This window comes from Schistocerca gregaria, chromosome 2 (assembly GCF_023897955.1).
Source record: "Schistocerca gregaria isolate iqSchGreg1 chromosome 2, iqSchGreg1.2, whole genome shotgun sequence".
Taxonomy (NCBI): Eukaryota; Metazoa; Arthropoda; class Insecta; order Orthoptera; family Acrididae; genus Schistocerca; species Schistocerca gregaria.
This window is the reverse complement of record NC_064921.1, coordinates 941615077-941633494: the sequence shown is the minus strand read 5'-3', so window position 1 is coordinate 941633494 and position 18418 is coordinate 941615077. Positions and strand designations below refer to the sequence as shown.

Sequence of the window (18418 nt, the reverse complement as noted above, 5' to 3'; positions counted from 1 at the left end):
ACGGTGGTTTTCCTTCCACATCTTTGAACTCGTCCGAGTTCGTGCTCCGTCCCTAATATCCGCTCTGTCGACGGGACGTTAAACTCCTTCCTTCTTTGCAAAGCTGTTTCCTACCTGGAAAAACTTTAAGTCACTCCTGTCCCTATTAAAATTTGGGATAAACTTTTCCTGTGCTTGGAGACACAGTAGAGGTCTATGCGATACATGAATTTCAGATTTCGCGTGCCTTTTCGAGGAGTCAGAATTTTTAACGGGGTAGACCACGATGGCGCTCAAGTATGGAACCGATTTTCATGATTCAGTAAAATGAGAAACAATTTACAAAAATGGCTTTAGACCTTTATTCTACACCCTTAAGATTGCATTGCGTATTTTCTTAAGTAAAAACTTGCACCCAGAAGCTACTGCATGACATCGACGAAAGGTCTTAGCGGGGTGCGAGGGCAGCTGGTGGGAGTTCTGAATGTCTCAATACTCAACCTGCAACAAAATTACAAAAACTGCTTTGAAACTGATGATATTATCTAAGGTAATATATAGGTATATTTTAACGGCACTCCGAAATAAGTGAATGTTTTCGACAACTCGTTACAAAAACATCTACCAGAAATCGCAGTTAAAATATATTCCAAAATCCTACGTACTACAGTAGAAACAACGCCGACTCACTAGTTACAGAAACGTATAACGTCAATGTATGTATATTTAATGAGTTGCAGCTCCTGTCTACCTGAAAAATATTGTTTTGAAGAAATATGCGTTGAAGTTTCCACTTGTGTTTTGTAATATTGAAACTAAACAAATCTTTAATCAGTAATCGCAGCACCGTACAACTGGACTCTTTTTCTTGCCGATGTCGAAACAATCTCATTTTGACGAAATTATGTCGATTAACTGGCTTCTGCTTAGCAATCGGAGCGTTTTTGCACGACTGGGATTACTTTTTTTAAACTTTTCTATCCGTATAAAAGCGCTGGTTTGTAATTTTCACGTTTTACTTCGTATAAAAAACAAGCGAAATATCAGGTTAAGCAGATGCGACACAAGAACTTGCTTCCAGACCGTTAACCGTAAAGAGTCATGTTACGAAGAAAAATCTTGTTCAAATATAGTATTTTCGTTGATACTAATGCTGTCTGTGACACTACCCGAAACTAAAAGAGCCCTCACGCCGTCGGTAACTACTATAGTATTACATCTACGTCTACATGTACAGTGGTGGACAAAACGAGCGAGACCCCTCGCCTTTTCGTTATGCTGATCCGCACAGCTTTAAAGTCTGCTACACAGCATAGCAAGCAAGGCGACGAAGTGCTACCAACATACTATGCACAGGCTTGAAATTGAAAAACTATCCGAACTTTGTCAGACTATTTTCAATCATGTGTGAAACTATATTAATGCTGCTTAGTATGTTAAACTCAACACGTAAATATAAGTGAAAGAAGAAACGCTAAATAGTATGAACTGTACTAATAAACCAGTATTTCAGCTTACCGAGATAACGTAACGGTTTTAGTAAGACAAAGTACCCCAGATCGCTGCAAATTAGCAAAATATTATGCGCATTCGGCCACGAAACGGTCTGTGTCAACGTTCAGACCAGTCGTACTGGATTACCGTTGCTAATCTGCCATGAAAGGGCGCGAATTTAGCAATGCGTGAAGGTTCATAACTAAATTCGGTTAAAAATTATTCAGTGCTACACTTAGTGTCAATCCAGTTATTGACAGAAGCGGAAAAAGTAGGCAGTAACAAGTATGAAATTCTATAAGAGCGTCATATTGACACCCACAGGGCGCCGATACAGAATAAAGATAGCAATAAAACCTATTGGAGGCACGAGAATTTCTTAATATTGCTTTACTGACAGTCTATCTGCCTCCATCGAAATTAGAACCGAAAACAAACCAGACCTCCCTTGCAGTAGCAAACACCTTTCACTACACTAGCAGACAACCCAGGCAAACAGCCCTCTATTATTACCCCAGACATGAATAAGCCGGTAATTTCGCAAAGAAAATAACAAAATGATCTGCAGTTCCTGTTGCATAGAGCTTTTTGCACTGAAAAATATGAATTTTCTACCTTTATGTCACCGCTTATGGGACAATCATTCGGGATGTTTATCGAAATAACAAAATACTGTTATTAGCGAGTCCAGTGCAATACCATAACAAGTAGTTAAGAATTTATTGTTATTGGTCCATACATGATACTTAATTTCACTATCAATTTAGCGCATCTAGGTGTTTGTCTATGGCTGAAAATAATGTACAAAAAATAAATAAATAGCAAAAAACTTCGATGTTCAAATCAAATGTAAGTCAGATGTCGCAATTACAACATAATTTCGTTGTTACATCAACATGACTAGATCTACAGGATTTCTTTGCAATCCAGACTTACGTGCCTGGCAGTTTGTCAATTTCGTGCCTGTGCATAGTATGTTCGTAGCATTTCGTCGCCTTGGCTGTTATGCTGTGTAGTAGACTTTAAATCTTTGCGTATCAGCATAACGAAAAGGCGAGGGGTCTCGCTTGTTTTGTCCACGACTGTACATGGATACTCTGCAAATCACACGGAAGTTCCTGGTAGAGGGTTCATCGAACCACCTTCACAATTATTCTGTATTATTCCATTCTTAACAGCGCGCGAAAAAAACGAACACCTAACTGTTTTTCCTTATTTTATTATGATGATCATTTCTCCCTATGTAGGTCAGAGTCAACAAAATATTTTCACATTCAGAGGAGAAAGTTTGTGTCTGTCCCAAGGAGAAGCGCCTTTGTTTTAATAATGTCCACCACAAAGCCTGTATCATGTCCGTGACACTCTCTCCCCTGTATCTCGACAATACAAAACGTGCTGCCCATCTCTGAACTTTCTCGATGTACTCCTTTAATCCTATCTGAGGAGGATCCCACAACGCACACAAGTACTCCAAAGGAGGACGAACAGGTGTAGTGTAGGCAGTTTCCTTATTTAGTAGATCTGCCAATAGAACGAAGTCTTTGGTTCGCCTTCTCCACAAGGTTTTCTTTATGTTTTTTCGAATATGAGTTGTAATTGTAATTACTAGGTATTTAGTTGAATTTACGGCCTTTAGATCTGGTTGATAAACCAAAGTTTAACAGATTCCTTTAAGCACTCATGTGGATGACCTCACTCTGGTTGTTGCCGGCGGGAGTGGCCGTGCGGTTCTAGGCGCTGCAGTCTGGAACCACGAGACCGCTCCGGTCGCAGGTTCGAATCCTGCCTCGGGTATGGATATGTGTGATGTCCGTAGGTTAGTTAGGTTTAAGTAGTTATAAGTCCTAGGGGACTGATGACCTTAGAATTTGAGTCCCATAGTGCTCAGAACCATTTTCACTCTGGTTGAATTTAAGCGCTCCGAAACTGTACACCTCCATGTAACAGATAATGGTTTTAACACTTTTTGATTATTTATGGCACATTTTATATTACTGAATATTACAAACAGACTATCTAAGTAAAATTTAAACACATAAAAATTAGGTAAAAAACAATTTTACGCTGGTCAACCCCCTTGAAGCGATTTCTATTGCCGTGAAGATTGGAACGCTTCGGCGTTTCCTTGCAGATAGTACTTGTCGCAACAAGGCCGCAACTTTCGACCTTAAATCTCAGTTGCCAACTAATTTAAATCAGACTATAAGTTAAATAACACCAGCGAGAATCAGTCGAATTCTTGAATTATTTAGAGTATGAGATGGCTTTAAGAACTTTTTGCTGTGTCTCGAGACATCAAAGACCGGCGCTGTAGTGCGCTGCTTTGCGCACGGCTGCCCGAGCTCGCCGTGGTCAAGGTGCCAGCCGAGATGTAAACAAACAACGAGCGTCGCTAGTTTTCGAGAACGCCACTGGCCGCGCTGGCGGCGCAGCGCGCGCGAGCTGCGGCAGCGGTGGGTGGCGGGCTTTCAGTGCTTGGCCGGTGTGCGGCGAGTGAGGTTTGTAGTCGGTTCGTTGGGGATGGTAGTTCGCGGACCGCTGCACTGATGGCCTCGTCCAAAGTGGCGCGTCTGCGCCAGCAGCAGGCGTCGGGCACCGCGTGCATCACCGGAAAGGAGCCTCTCATCTCTGCCGATGCCGGAGACTCCGACAGCGAAAAGGACCGCGGTCTTAAGGACTTTGACATCATCAAAACTATAGGTAGGTTTGACAGCAGCCACACTAATCACAGCGAGATCACCCATTATCTCTCACATTATGATCATTCAGCAACAATTTTCATACTTACATTGTGTCATGTCATGTACTTACATTTTCCCTTGCGAGTTATTTGGTTTTCGCAGGGTGTCATTGCCCTGTGCAGAATGAAATGTTGCGCAACATAACAGGGTTTGTCATTTGAAATGCCGTCAGAATGATTATTTTTTCTCTCTTACGTACCTAATTCAAAAACTGGTAGTGAATTAAGCACAGAAATTAAGCAGTCAGTTCTGTTTGTTGGCATTAAACGACATAGAAGTGGATTTGTCGTCGTTGGTGGTTTCTACATAAAGAATTAATAATTTTTGAGGAATTATTATTGTTACAGAGAGCATTGTTACGGCGTGTTCGTGGGCTTAATACCGCAAATGTTTTTCTCGAGAGTGGAAACTTTCCGGATAAAAATTAACAGAAGACTGTGGTGTTGTGATTGCCTCCTTTATCCCGATGTGTCAAATCAGTTTGAAATGTTCCTTTTGAGATATTGTCTTCATATGAAGTTGTATGTACTTCAGTCTCGCAGACAGGATTTAGTAATTAGTTGACAACAGTTTTCACCTGTTCTCTTTCAATATGCGTTTTCATTTGCATTAGCTTACATGAAAGTAAATTTGCATTTAAGCATCATAATTAATTATAATCGCAATTCACGACGTATTTGTTTACGTAGCTGGTAATACATAACTTACACCTGAGCGGCTACAGAACAACGTTCGTATTCTACTCAATAAAGAAGAGTTTTTCTAAACTTTTATATTTTCTCTCAAATTCACCTGGCTACAACACTGACCAGCAGCTAAAGTAGCGTTGAAGAAACTATAACATCGGCATTAGCGGGCAACGACCCATGTCTCTTTTAATAGGTAAACGTGGAATAACCTAAAAAGTGAAGCTCGGGCATCAACAACCTCTCGATGACTAGGAACGTATGATGTAAAAATAGGCGGTGTTGAAGTATTTGATTAAGGCACATATTCATTTTTGTCTATCTCCTTGCCTTGAATACTACTGGGAGACAGGTACCGAAGGCGGAGTCAGCGTTTCCGCCGTTTCTCAAATTTCTTTCCTGTCGTCTGTTTTTTTGGCGGGTGTTGCAGCGCTACGGCGACGTGCGGAAGTGGAAATGCGTAGCTGTCATCGGCGGAAGTTTGATAAGTTATGCTCGACCAAACAATGATACGCGCTCGGTCTGCCTTTGCATATCCCCTTGCAACAAGATGATTTATTTAAGGGGGTCATTCCGTCAGAAAGGTGACTCACAGAGGTCGCACGTTGTTAAAGCGAAAAGCTATTTTATAGCACTGACATCTTTCGTTTTTTCGAAGAGTGTATTACCGGTGTTCTGTAAGCTTGCAAGTAAATAAACTGAGAAACAAAAGAATATCAATCCGTGGAGTGTCACCAAAGGCGCAGCTATAACCCAGCTGGAGAAATATGAGAGCTTTTCTTGAAAGAACCATCAAGACATTACTTGAAATGAGTTACGGATACTATCTACGCAACTATCTAAATACAAAATTACATTGTAAATAAATGTGTACATCCGTAATCACAATATTTATTAAAAATAAGTGTGTTAAGTATAATTTATTCTGCCTGCTTCTTCCGCCCTCTATATCAAATAACTCTTGCAATCGTGTTCAGTAATTGTAGTAGTTTCCAGCTTCCCCATTTTTAATCGATGTTACTGGGAACTGAGCCATTATTACCCAAAACATACTTTTTTCCTACACCATAATTTCCGTCACCAGTGCTGTGCCATTGCCAGTGTGTTTAAACTATTCACTATGGGAGCTGTGGCACTAATGTTTATATGATTTGCACCTTTCCCTAGCTGCTCATGTATGTTGTGGCAGGCACGTTACATGTACGTAACATAGGTAAGTTAAATCAAATCACTAGAAACACGAGCTACAGTATAAAAAGGATGTTCAAGAATTATTGAAACCTTGTCACATGTATATGTTATAAAAATCGTATTTCTAGTCGTACTAGCAAGCAGGTACACCACATGTCCCACTAGCAGGCAAAGAATATTAAGTTAGAAGCGTAAACAATAGTTACTCCCTCGTGGCCTAACTAAAAATAATAATATTGAGTTTATAATGAAAATATACAAAAGTGTTTTTAGTATCCATGGTAAAACATGTACTTGTTTTGCAGTTGAGATTAGGGAATCATGCAAGTAATATCGATTTTTGAATCACTTTATGCAACAGGATGCAACATCTAGAAAAATCTAATAAAATATATGCTTCAATAATTTTGACTAGTTCAACACTAATGGCTGACTAAACTGCTGAAAATCCAAGCAGCGACTAATGTCTGGTGAAGAAGCGAACAAAAGTGTTTGGCAGCAGGTTGACCCATTCTCCTAAACCATTAAAAACCCACGAAAAAGAAACATGTAGTAAGAGTCTCATATCCGCTACAGATTATTATTCGTATGTTTCTTCGAGAATAAATGGCAAGGCCAATGCGATTTGCTGCTCGTGTTATTGCAGAAGATCGTGTCTTGGCCATGGAAACAAAAGAATTTTGGTTTATTCTAGCATTGGGTATCTGTAACAAGTTGTTAACAGTGGGACATTGCCGTTGCTATACTGAATATATACAGAAATAACTGTTGTAAATCATCTTGAACAAAACGCGTGTTCAGTTTTGGAGTTCCCAGTCACATGCGACGCGACCCGTCGGCGCTGCCAGTGCATAATATCCAAATGTAGGCATTACATTCAGCCCACTGTATTCCGAATGTAGTTAATGATGTACTGGACTAGCATCTGGATAGGAAATTGCATACCTGTCAACCTGAGTCTGGCAGTTCAGATCAAGTGTGAGTTAGCACGATAATTCGAGCTTGATGCACTGAACTAAAGATAAATTATTTTAGATGACTTTTCCTTTATTACCTCCTTGATATCGGTAAGTGACGTCGTACACCTTTCCCGAGAAATCGATTTCAGCATTTTAATTCTACAAGACTTAATATAGTAGGATTCGAAATTAAGACTCAATATTTTGGTAGGTTCCCGTTACATTTTAGTTGAAGTTGATCCTATTAACTAAAGTAGTACAAGGATATGTGAGATGAAAGATGACATTACCGTATCAGCGACTGTGCTTATCATCCACTGTTTTATTAATTAACAAGTTACGATCAGCAAAGTAAATAAATTCGGACCTGGCAATTTATACCTCCAAAGATACTACAATCAGGACTGCTGTGGTATATCGTTGTAGTTCTTCGGTTGACACTGCGGTCGCAGATGCGACCGTTATCGGTGTAGATTCCGTGTTGCATATAGTTCGTGTACCGAGTTGAGCTGTTTGCTTCTATTACGCCGTTAATTTACCGAGCTACAGAAAGAGGTAAATTCATATTACACAACATGAAAACTTTCTAGTTTTTCTTTATTATGCTCGAAACTCGGAACCGTAGACATTTCGCGCGTTTTAAATATTGTATTACGTAACATTTTTTATTGTAGTCAATAAGTTTTATGTTCCTTCTAGTTTGTTTAGTCAGCGGGGCTAAAAAGTTTAACATTTGCTTAATTGGGTAGGCAGTCCATGAGTAGGATGCTGCTGCTTTGTGATGTACAAACAGAAGTGTCCTTTTTGCATTAACAATTCAATTTCCTCCATTACTCGCAAAATCAAGACCAAGCATTTGGAGAATTGTATTTTAGTTGAATTAAATTATTTCACATTCGAGATTCGTAGCAAATATATTGAGAGTGCAGTTCAGCCACGAAATTCGCAGTCGAGGAAGCAAATGATGGAGACCATACTCAGTTAACAAGAAAATGAGTAGATACGATATTTACCCTAAAATGCAGTCTGTTTTTCAATATTCATACGTTAGAGGCTGGAGGTATGTATGACGTTGAGGCCTATGTATAATGCATATAAAACATGGGGACGCTGTAGAGAAGAACGCATGATTGATGAGATATTACCAGTAGCAATTAAAAATTAAGCGACGTACCAGCAAGTTGGAAACCATTGGGGGAAAAAGCGTTAACTGTAGGAAAGAGAGGAGGAAGAAATTTAATACTGTCCATCGACAACGAGGTCATAGACAGAGAATAAGCTGGCAATTATTCACAAGGTTACAGCACGAAGTTTCCAGATAGCATTTCCAAGAAATGAGGTTCGCATACACTATAAGCTACTTTGGAACACCATCGATAACGAGAGAGTCGTACGAGGGTACGATCCACGCTCCTTCCGAATGAGTTAGGCGAAGATCTGTTATATTATTAGCGGAACTAACTGACCTCTTCGTAATGCCCAAAATCTTCTTTCGTATTAATGTCTGAAGAATAACCAGTCTGCAGCAGCCGAAAACTTTTACTGACGTAAGTTGTGGCAGTGGACAAGATCATTCAGGTGACTGGATGCCTCCTAAGCCTACCAGGATGCATTTCACAGTTCGATACTTTGCTCACTATTAGTCACGATGAAAAAGTGGTAATTTCCAAAAATGATCGCCTCTTGAAGTCGCGGGGTCCAAACGATACATATCGAATGTGCGATCCTAAATCGGTGACGCGACTCTGGTGGCGGGCGTTGTATGTTAACGGTGGTCACTGCAGCAATGACAAAAGAAGACCGTTACAAAAATACTCGTAATTGCAAAGGAGATGACTTACCTTACTCGTCGTCGGTGTTGTCGTCACGTGAAAGGCCATGTGATGTGTACGCTACGGGAAGAATTCCCTTTTTGCCATAAATTTGCTCTGGTATGTAACTTAGAGCAGCTAAGGGAACGACGGAAAACATGCAAATGACGATCACAAATAATTGAACATAACGCCCGCCACCAGAGTCGCATGTTCGATATGTATCGTTCGGATCCCGCGCGACTTCTATAGGCAATAATTTTTGAAAATTACCGAAAACTTTCTCAATAGGTTGAATGGAAACCTCAGTTTTCGTGTTACATGTAAAGCACGAAACTGTTTCAACCGCTGACAAGACAGGCGTATTTTAAAATAAGGAATTAGTTGTGAGTCATCGTGAAGTTGGCCATTTCAACCGTATGTGTCTTATTTATCACAGTTATCCGCTCATTTTTCGTTTTCGGTGTTTGCGTGGAATGGAAAAAAAAGTTTGTCATTGATTCAATTGGCCTGCCTCCGTAACTCAGAAGTGAGAATGTCTGGCTGCTATGCAGAGGATCCGGGTTCGTTTTCTGGTACTGCCAAGACTTTTTCCTTGGTGGATAGACTGGAACGGGGTGCACTCAAATGGATGTGGCCAGTTGAGAAGCTACTTGGATATGAAGTAGCAGCGGAAGGGCCTAGAACACCAACAATGGCTGGGAGAACAGCGTGATGAGCCTTTGCAACTATACACCACGTCCAAATGACGTCATTGGCAGAGGGTGATACGGTGGTCAATCGGTCCAGATTTGCACGTCTGAGCTAGAACGTGAGGCACTGCCTTGCTTATGATACGTCTGCAGGGGGATAGATACCGCATAGTGATATAAACAAATCAGGGAAGTAGGAAACGACAATTATGATGTGCGATTTAAAGCAGTAAAATTAATAATTGTAGTGGTATGAATAGGTCTTTTCCTAGCGCTGCCACTTCATAGAGAATCTTACAAATTTTCAGGAACTTCTAAAGCTAGCTTGTGTATGATACGCATCAGAGAACATAGCAGAATACAAGGTTCAAAATGGTTCAAATGGCTCTGAGCACTATGGGACTTAACATCTATGGTCATCAGCCCTTAGACTTGGAACTACTTAAACCTAACTAACCTAACGACAACACACAACACCCAGCCATCACGAGGCAGAGAAAATCCCTGGCCTCGCGGGGAATCGAACCCGGGCGCGGGAAGCGAGAACGCTACCGCACGCCCACGAGATGCGGGCGAATACAAAGTTTGGTGGTGGTGGTTATATGGATGGGAGCGGAACATGTAGCCAGGTGAATGGGTACAACGTGAACTAAGTAGGTTCTTTGTTGTATTCTAAGAAACAGGAAAAGACGAGACGTAATGCAGGGTGGATTACGTCATTAGGAAAGATGCAGGTACAACTTGAACATGATAGCTTGAAACCGTAATGCATGAAAAAGTTCAGGTGAGTGTATTACGTAGCAGCAGATGTAAAATTGCTGATGACGGCGGCGGTAGTGGTGGATGCTCTTAAGGCGGAATTCCTCTATTCTTGGAGGAATAAGAGATGCCTTGCTTTAAATATCTTCATTGGATCGGGAATCGAATCGTAACACTTGACCGTCTCGAATGCTTAAAGGTTTAAAATTTGCTTCTGGTTGACGTCCATCCTTAACAAACCCACCGGAAGCCATCTCAGGACGGCAAGGGACTAGGAAGATTTTGGCTTCAGGCCTGCGATGTGACTTCAAGGAAGTTATTGTACGGTAGGTAGAGTTGAAGGTTTGGACCAGAGCGTGTACTCTGGTGGAACAATTTGGTTAGCATTGCCCGTGAAAGGCTACGATTGGATTTAAGTCCTGCCGCGATAAGGGTTCTAAGATGTCGCAATCGAGAGTACAATTTTCTCATCAAACTGTTTCTTGTCATAAAGGTTAGAAATGACAAGAAGCTAACACAGTGTTTTTTAGTCGTACCTAGTCCTCAGTTTTGGCAGGTTCTTTAGATTGTCGAAATTTTGTGTCAATCGTGTAAAGTTCAGCAACGTTGCGGGCGAGGAATCCGTATAAGGATGTTTTTTTTGTTATTGGTTTTCATTTAGATGGCTTTTGATGCAATCCTTTGCCGCCAGTGCCGCCAGAAATTTTGTGTTTATCGAGAAAAAGAGTGATGTAATGGTTCAAATGCCTCTCAGCACTATGGGACTTAACTTCTGAGGTCATCAGTCCCCTAGAACTTAGAACTACTTAAACCTAACTAACCTAAGGACATCACACACATCCATGCCCGAGGCAGGATTCGAATCTGCGAGCGTAGCGGTCGCGTGGTTCCAGGCTGTGGCACCTAGAACCGCTCGGCCACTCCGGCCGGCAATGAGTGATGTAATCATTAGAAATTTTATACAACACTTAGCTAGTCATCGTTAAGTCTACTTGAAACAACATTTTCTAACAAACCAAGTAAGACTGAGCCACAGAAAAATTCTGGAGAACTGACTTCAACATTTCTTCCTGCCACCCAGATACATATTTTTCTCACATTTGTTAAATCTTTCAGTCAGGTGTCAGGATCCTTCTCCAGCTTCGTTCTATCCGAACCTGATTTACCTCTCTAATGCTCTGCGGTTTTACCTTACGATGCTACACATGTACCTGGACGCCTGACAAGCATGCCTGATAAGTCGTTTTGTACGAGTGTGTTGAAAACTCCTTCGCCTCCGCACGGTGCATGCATCAGTTTGTTCTTGATGTATGTGGAGCTCAGGCGACAAGGACTGGCTCATTTTAGCCGGCTTAGGCGTGGTGATTTTAGAAAAGAGGAAACTTTCTATGTGGGATAAAAATATTAACTGAACTGAACACATATTCTCATAGTAAATTACTCTGAACTTAAGAAATATCCACACGAATTGTACACTTACGTTTAGAAGAATAGGGGACAATATGCGAAGCTCCAATTATTCGCAACACCTATCAAAAATCAGGAACTAATCACTATAGAAACTGTAGTGTTAGAACAATATTTTGATTTCCCAACTGCTGGAGAGAGTAAAGACTGCATAATGTGCACCTCCACTCACCTGTAACTTGTGTGTGTTATCTTACATACTTTATCTCATCGGACATATATATATATATATTTTTTTTTCATTCTGCGAACAGTTTTCAGCGAATATATCTTTTTAACGACATGTTCGGTTGTCAAAGGACCAGCTGTTTTGTATTTTGGTATATGTATAGCGAATGCGAAACCCGTTTTTGCCTTAGTGTGATGGGCTTTGGATTTAACGCTCTGGAAACACGGGTAACTGTGGTATAATAGAACCAATTTTTCCAGCAATTTGCTATAGATTTGCTTTATGTTGCAGAGCCGTTACGAAGACTGCCTTACCACTGGCGTTTGTTTGTACAAGCCTGCACGTCGAGGATACACAGTCTCCGCTAAATCAAGTTTGATATGCTTATACGAGAGTAAATGAAGCAATATGGATGAAATATCAAACTACTGGAACAGTCCGAATGCTTCAGTAAAATTGCCATACTAACAGTTGAGCTTACGTGCAAAAAGTGCTTTGTCACATTTGCTTGTCAGTTTTGCAGTTAACTCGTTTGTCTTTGTAGCTGTGTCGCTCAGGTGCCGATGGCAAACATCTTTCTCTGACAGCAATCATGTGTCACACTTACTCGGCAAGAATCCCGTTTGGTCTGTTAATGGCGTGTAATCATTCTACGAGTCTACCATCATTGTCACTGGCTAACGCAGTTTTCCTTCCTGGTCGCTTTTTATTTTAGGTATTTTGTATTTATACAGCTTAACGAAAAGTAAAACGAGGATACTGGAATGTAGTCGAATTAAATCGGGTGATGCTGAGGGAATTAGATTAGGAAATGAGGCACTTAGAGTAGTAAATGAGTTTCACTATTTGGGGAGCAAAATAACTGACGATGGCCGAAGTAGAGAGGATATAAAATGCACTGGTAATGCCAAGGAAAGCGTTTCTGAAGAAGAGAAATTTGTTGTCATTGAGTATAGATTTAAGTGTCAGGAAGACGTTTCTGAAATTATTTGCATGGAGTGTAGCCATGTATGGAAGGGAAACATGGACAAGAAATAGTTTGGACAAGAAGAGAACAGAAGCTTTCGAGATGTGGTGCTACAGAAGAATGCTGGAGATTAGACAGGTAGTTCACATAACTAGTGAAGAGGTATTGAATAGAATTAGGGAGAAGAGGAGTTTGTGGCACAACGTGACTAGAAGAAGGGATCGGTTGGTAGGACATGTTCTGAGGCATCAAGGGATAACCAATTTAGTATTGGAGGGCAGCGTGGAGGGTAAAAATCGGAAGGGAGACCAAGAGATGAATACACTAAGCAGATTCAGAAGGATGTAGGTTGCAGTAGGTACTGGGAGATGAAGAAGCTTGCACAGGACAGAGTAGTATAGTCTCTGGACTGAAGACGACATCGACGACGACGACAATAACACATCTTAACGCGTTTGCGATTGCCATCAGACTGGCCAGTCCTACTAGGGCAATTCCGATTTTGATTTTCTGTAGTTTGCTAATTGGTTGCAGATGTATGCCACTTTACCTCTTCCGACTAGGCCACTGCCGTTTATCTCCCCTCTCCTTGCCTGACTGAGTTACGCTCCATGTCAGTGTCGATGAGACGTTAAACTAACTTCTTTCCTTTCTGTGTAGCCAAGCACCAAGAGGACACGTATCGCTCTCAGCCTCCGAGACTGTATCCTGCGCATAAACGTTTCACTCTCTTCCTTCTCTGGAATCTTAGTGCGCGCCCGTATCATTCGCTTTAACACTGTTTACTGTCAAAGGCCCGACTGAAGGTACTTCCCGCAGGCTTTTCATTATTCCAGCCCGTTTCCATTCGCTGTATTTCTCCGCTGAATCGACTGCTTTAACGCGTCGACACGGGCCCGCATTGCAGCGTGTCTTTACGGCAGTACTTGAGCTGATAATGAAAGGGAACAAACGCCTCACATAGAAGCGCGCCCGAGTGAAACCGCGCTCGTTGCTTTCGCCAGTGTCCCGATGACCTCGTTACCCCACCGACGGTGCAGGCTGTAGCGGCTAACGATGACTATTCAGAGGAAGAGGAGAGGCGCCGGCTATTTGGACCCGCTTCGCGCCGGCTGGAAGGCGAGGTTTGGCTTCCGAAGCGCCAGGTGGCAGGTTGCGGAGGACACGAGGCACGGGTTTCTCCGGTGTTAATTGTGGGCCGGTCCATAAAAAAGTGAGAGCGCCTGCGGTCTGGCTGCTGCTTCGTTTCCTGCCTCTCGAGCTCCTACCTGCTGTCCCGGGAGGCCTCGCACAAACCACACGCCCATATTTAGAACGAGGCGTATCCGAAAAAGTAATGGCCATTCCATCACCAAAACTACTATATTCGTTAGATACAGCCTTTGGTGGTGCTATTAGTTTCCTACAAACACGAAGAACTGTGAGGAAAATAATCTGTCAATAAACTGCTCTGTATAATACATGTACACAACTGGCCCTTAAAATTGCTACACCACGAAGATGACCTGCTACAGACGCGAAATTTAGTCGACAGGAAGAAGATGCTTTGATATGCTAATGATTGGCTTTTCAGAGCATTTCACAAGGTTGGCGCCGGTGGCGACACCTACAACGTGCTGACATGAGGAAAGTTTCCAACCGATTTCTCATACACTAAACAGCAGTTCACCAGCGTTTCCTGGTGAAACGGTGTTGTGATGCCTCGTGTAAGGAGGAGAAATGCGTACCATCACGTTTCCGACTTTGATAAAGGTCGGATTGTAGCCTATCGCGATTGCGGTTTATCGTATCACGACATTGCTGCTCGCATTGGTCGAGATCCAATGATTGTTGGCAGAATGTGGAATCGGTGGGTTCAGGAGGGTAATACGGAACGCCGTGCTGGATCCCAACGGCCTCGTACCACTAGCAGTTGAGATGACAGGCATCTTATCCGCATGGATGTAACGGATCGTGCAGCCACGTCTCGATCCCTGAGTCAACAGATGGGGACGTTTGCAACAACCATCTGCACGAACAGTTCGACAAAGTTTGCAGCAGCATGGACCAGCAGCTCGGAGACCGTGGCTGCAGTTACTCTTGACGCAGCATCACAGACAGGAGCGCCTGCGATGGTGTACTCAACGGCGAACCTGGGTGCACGAATACCAAACCGACATTTTTTCGGATGAATCCAGGTTCTGTTCACAGTATCGTGATGTCGCATCCGCGATTGGCGACATCGCGGTGAAGGCACATTGGAAGCGTGTATTCGTCATCGCCATACTGGCGTATCACCCGGCGTGATGGTATAGGGTGCCACTGGTTACAGGTCTCGGCCACCTCTTGTTCGCATTGACGGCACTTTGAACAGTGGACGTTACATTTCAGATGTGTTACGACCCGTGGCTATCCTTCATTCGGTTCCTGCGAAACCCTACATTTCCACAGGATAATGCACGACCGCATGTTGCCGGTCCTGTACGGGCCTTTCTGGATACAGAGAATGTGCGGCTGCTGCCCTATCCAGCACATTCTCCAGATGTCTGGCAAATTGAAAACGTCTGGTCAATGGTGGCCGAGAAACTGGCTCGACACAATACGCCAGTCACTACTCTTGATGAACTGTGGTATCGTGTTGAAGCTGCTTGATCAGCTGTACCTGTACACGCCATCCAAGATCTGTTTGACTCAAAGCCCAGGCGTATCAAGGCCGTTATTACGGCCAGAGGTGGTTGTTCTGGGTACTGATTTCTCAGGATCTATGTACCCAAAGCGCGTGAAAATGTAATCACATGTCAGTTCTAGTATGATATATTTGCCCGTTGATACCTGTTTATCATCTGCATTTCTTCTTGGTGTAGCAATTTTAATGGCCAGTAGTGTAGTATTCGGATGTTTGCTTTTTAAGTCCTCTCATATATTTACGAGGGTAATCCCAAAAGTAAGGACTATTTTTATAAGTACATAGACCTGTTTATTTCTACAATGGTTTACATCACCTTCCAACTTGAACATTTAGCTATTTTTCGTTATAATCACCGTTTCTGTCGACGCATTTTTGTAGACGCTGGGGCGGTTTTTGTATGCCCAGTTATACCAGCTCGCCGCCATGCTGTTCAGAAAGTTATGAACCTCTTCTTTCACCTCGTCATCGGAGCTGAATAGCTTTCCGGCCAAATGTTCTTTTAACATAGGGAACAGGTGATAGTCACTGGACGCCAAGTCAGGACTATAGGGTGGGTGGGTGACTGATCCACTGAAACTGTTGTAGGAGAGCAACAGTTTGCCGAGCGATGTGTGGGCGAGCGTTGTCATGGAGACTGTGTACGCCCTTGCTCAACATTCCTCTTTTCCGGTTCTGAATTGCCCGTTTGAGTTTTTTCAGAGTCTCGCAGTACCTGTCAGCGTTAATTGTGGTCCCAGCGATCCAGCTCCGATGACGAGGTGAAAGAAGAGGGTTATAACTTTCTGAACAGCATGGCGGCGAGCTGGTGTGACATAGGCATACAAAAACCGCTACAGCGTCTACAAAAATGCATCGACAGAAATGATGATTATGTCGAAAAATAGCTAAATGTCCAAGTTTTAAACTGATGTAAACCATCGTAGATTTGGGATTACCCTCGTATACTCATGGCATACATTACACATTTTAAGTAATGACTAGTCACTATCGTGACCTTTCATCCGTGAAGGTGGTCAAAGTCCGAAACAGGTAGAATTTGGGTTTAAAATGAAACCAGCTGATGGTTCAAATATGTATTTTATACATTACTGTTGGCAGTCATCTTCCAAAAATGGAATTTTTATGGATCACAGTGCGCTATCTCAATGGGTCACAAATTTTCCTATAGGCTTGGAGAACATTCTAGGTATTTCGAGCGAATGATTTGGCCGCCCACATCGCCCGTATGGATGCCATTGGACATTTATGGGACATAATTAGGAGGTTAGTTCGTGCACAAAATTTTGCACCAACAACACTTCCGCATGTATGGGCGGCTATTGTGGAAGTGTGGCTCAGTATCTTTGCAGGGGTTGCTGAGTCCATGCCATGTGGAGTTGCTGCAGTACTCCGAGAAAACGGAGATCCGATAAGATATTAAGAGACGTCCCATGACTTCTGTTACAATAATTGTGAATGGTGTCAGTAGCTGCTGTACAAATAGCTTACTGACACATTCGACCAAAAGTATCCGAACACCTATTTGTGGACAATAGTATGGGGTGTGTCCACCCTTCACATCTATGATGGCTTGTATGCTGTTGGACACTTTCAATGGAAGGTCTGGAAGTATGTGGAGGAACAGGGTCTCGTTCGTCTGCAAGAGCCGAAATTAGAGAAGGTAGTAGCTTAGGACACTGGCGTCCTGAACGTAGTCGACTGTCTCTTTCCAAAGGTATTCCACTGAGTTCGGGTCAGGACTTAGGGGTTTCTATTCGATTTCAAGAATGTTATTGTTGACAACCCATTGCCTCAAAATTGCCGCTTTACTACAGGTTGCACTGCCATGCTGATAAATTCCGTCACCCTCTCCGTATTGGTCCTCTACTGTAAGCAGTTGTCATGCTCTAAAATGTCTTAATATCCTTCCACATTTAGCGATTTTTTGCGCAAAGAGGGAGCACGCCCTAACCCCGGAAAAAAAAACCCTTGGGAAACGCCACCTTCTCTGTACTGTACTACAGTCGACTTATTTTCGTGTCGAACGATCACTTCAGACACCGTTCGAATAGTAAAAAGTCAGCATTAAGTTTTTGAACAAGATCCTGAACGTGGGCTTCCCACGACAGTTTAGTATGTATCTGAACACCTAGAAATTTGATCTGTGCAGTTTCACTGATCATTTGCCCATTCTGTGAAATTAAAACTTAGGGTTTTGTTGAATTGTCCGTTAGAAACTGCTCTATCGACATTTCCGATGTATTGTGCACATTTTACAGCAACTTTTGAGGTCTACACATCATTGTCTAGTCTTTCCTAACCTTACTGCTGTAGTCCTCATGATCGGTTTGAGCAACTGTTGATGCCTTCGCCCATAAAAATTTAATTACTGCGTGTACTTCACAGCTGGTGGGAGCATGTGTTGTCAAGCCATCGTTTGTTTTCACCCATAGCCAAACGACCACTGAATCTAAATTATGACTTAACGTGGATTTAGATATCTCTGTATAGAAGTAAATGTATTTTTACTGAGCTGTTGGCAGTATGGTTCCATAAATTCAAGCGAAATAAAAAATCGGTGATTGGCGATGCATTCGTGCAAGTCTGCTGTTAGCTGCCAACATGTGAATATAAGCAAATAGCCATTACTCCTGAAAACACCATACAGACTAATATATAAGATTTCTTTCTTTCATAGTTGTCGTGGTCAGCAGTGGTTGTGAAATACTCGATTGCATTTAATTTACTATTTTCCCGTCGCTGGTGGCTACGTTTGCTTTCGATACGTCAGTTCAAGGCGGGGGCTGTGTTTTTGGGTGAATGTCGCCCTCTCTTAAAGTTGGGCTGCGAGTTCAT

At 42.4% G+C, this 18418-nt stretch overlaps 1 protein-coding gene across 1 annotated transcript in view; it reads left to right on the top strand.

Annotated features, from left to right (window-relative positions):
- Nucleotides 1-3886: 3886 nt before the first annotated feature.
- The window catches only part of LOC126335384 (cAMP-dependent protein kinase catalytic subunit 3-like), a 271739-nt gene continuing 257207 nt past the window's right edge, over nucleotides 3887-18418 (top strand). The window contains exon 1 of the mRNA XM_049998606.1: nucleotides 3887-4173. Within this exon, the coding sequence (XP_049854563.1) occupies nucleotides 4020-4173 (154 nt within the window). The 5' untranslated portion in view covers nucleotides 3887-4019. The remainder of the gene's footprint in view (nucleotides 4174-18418) is intronic.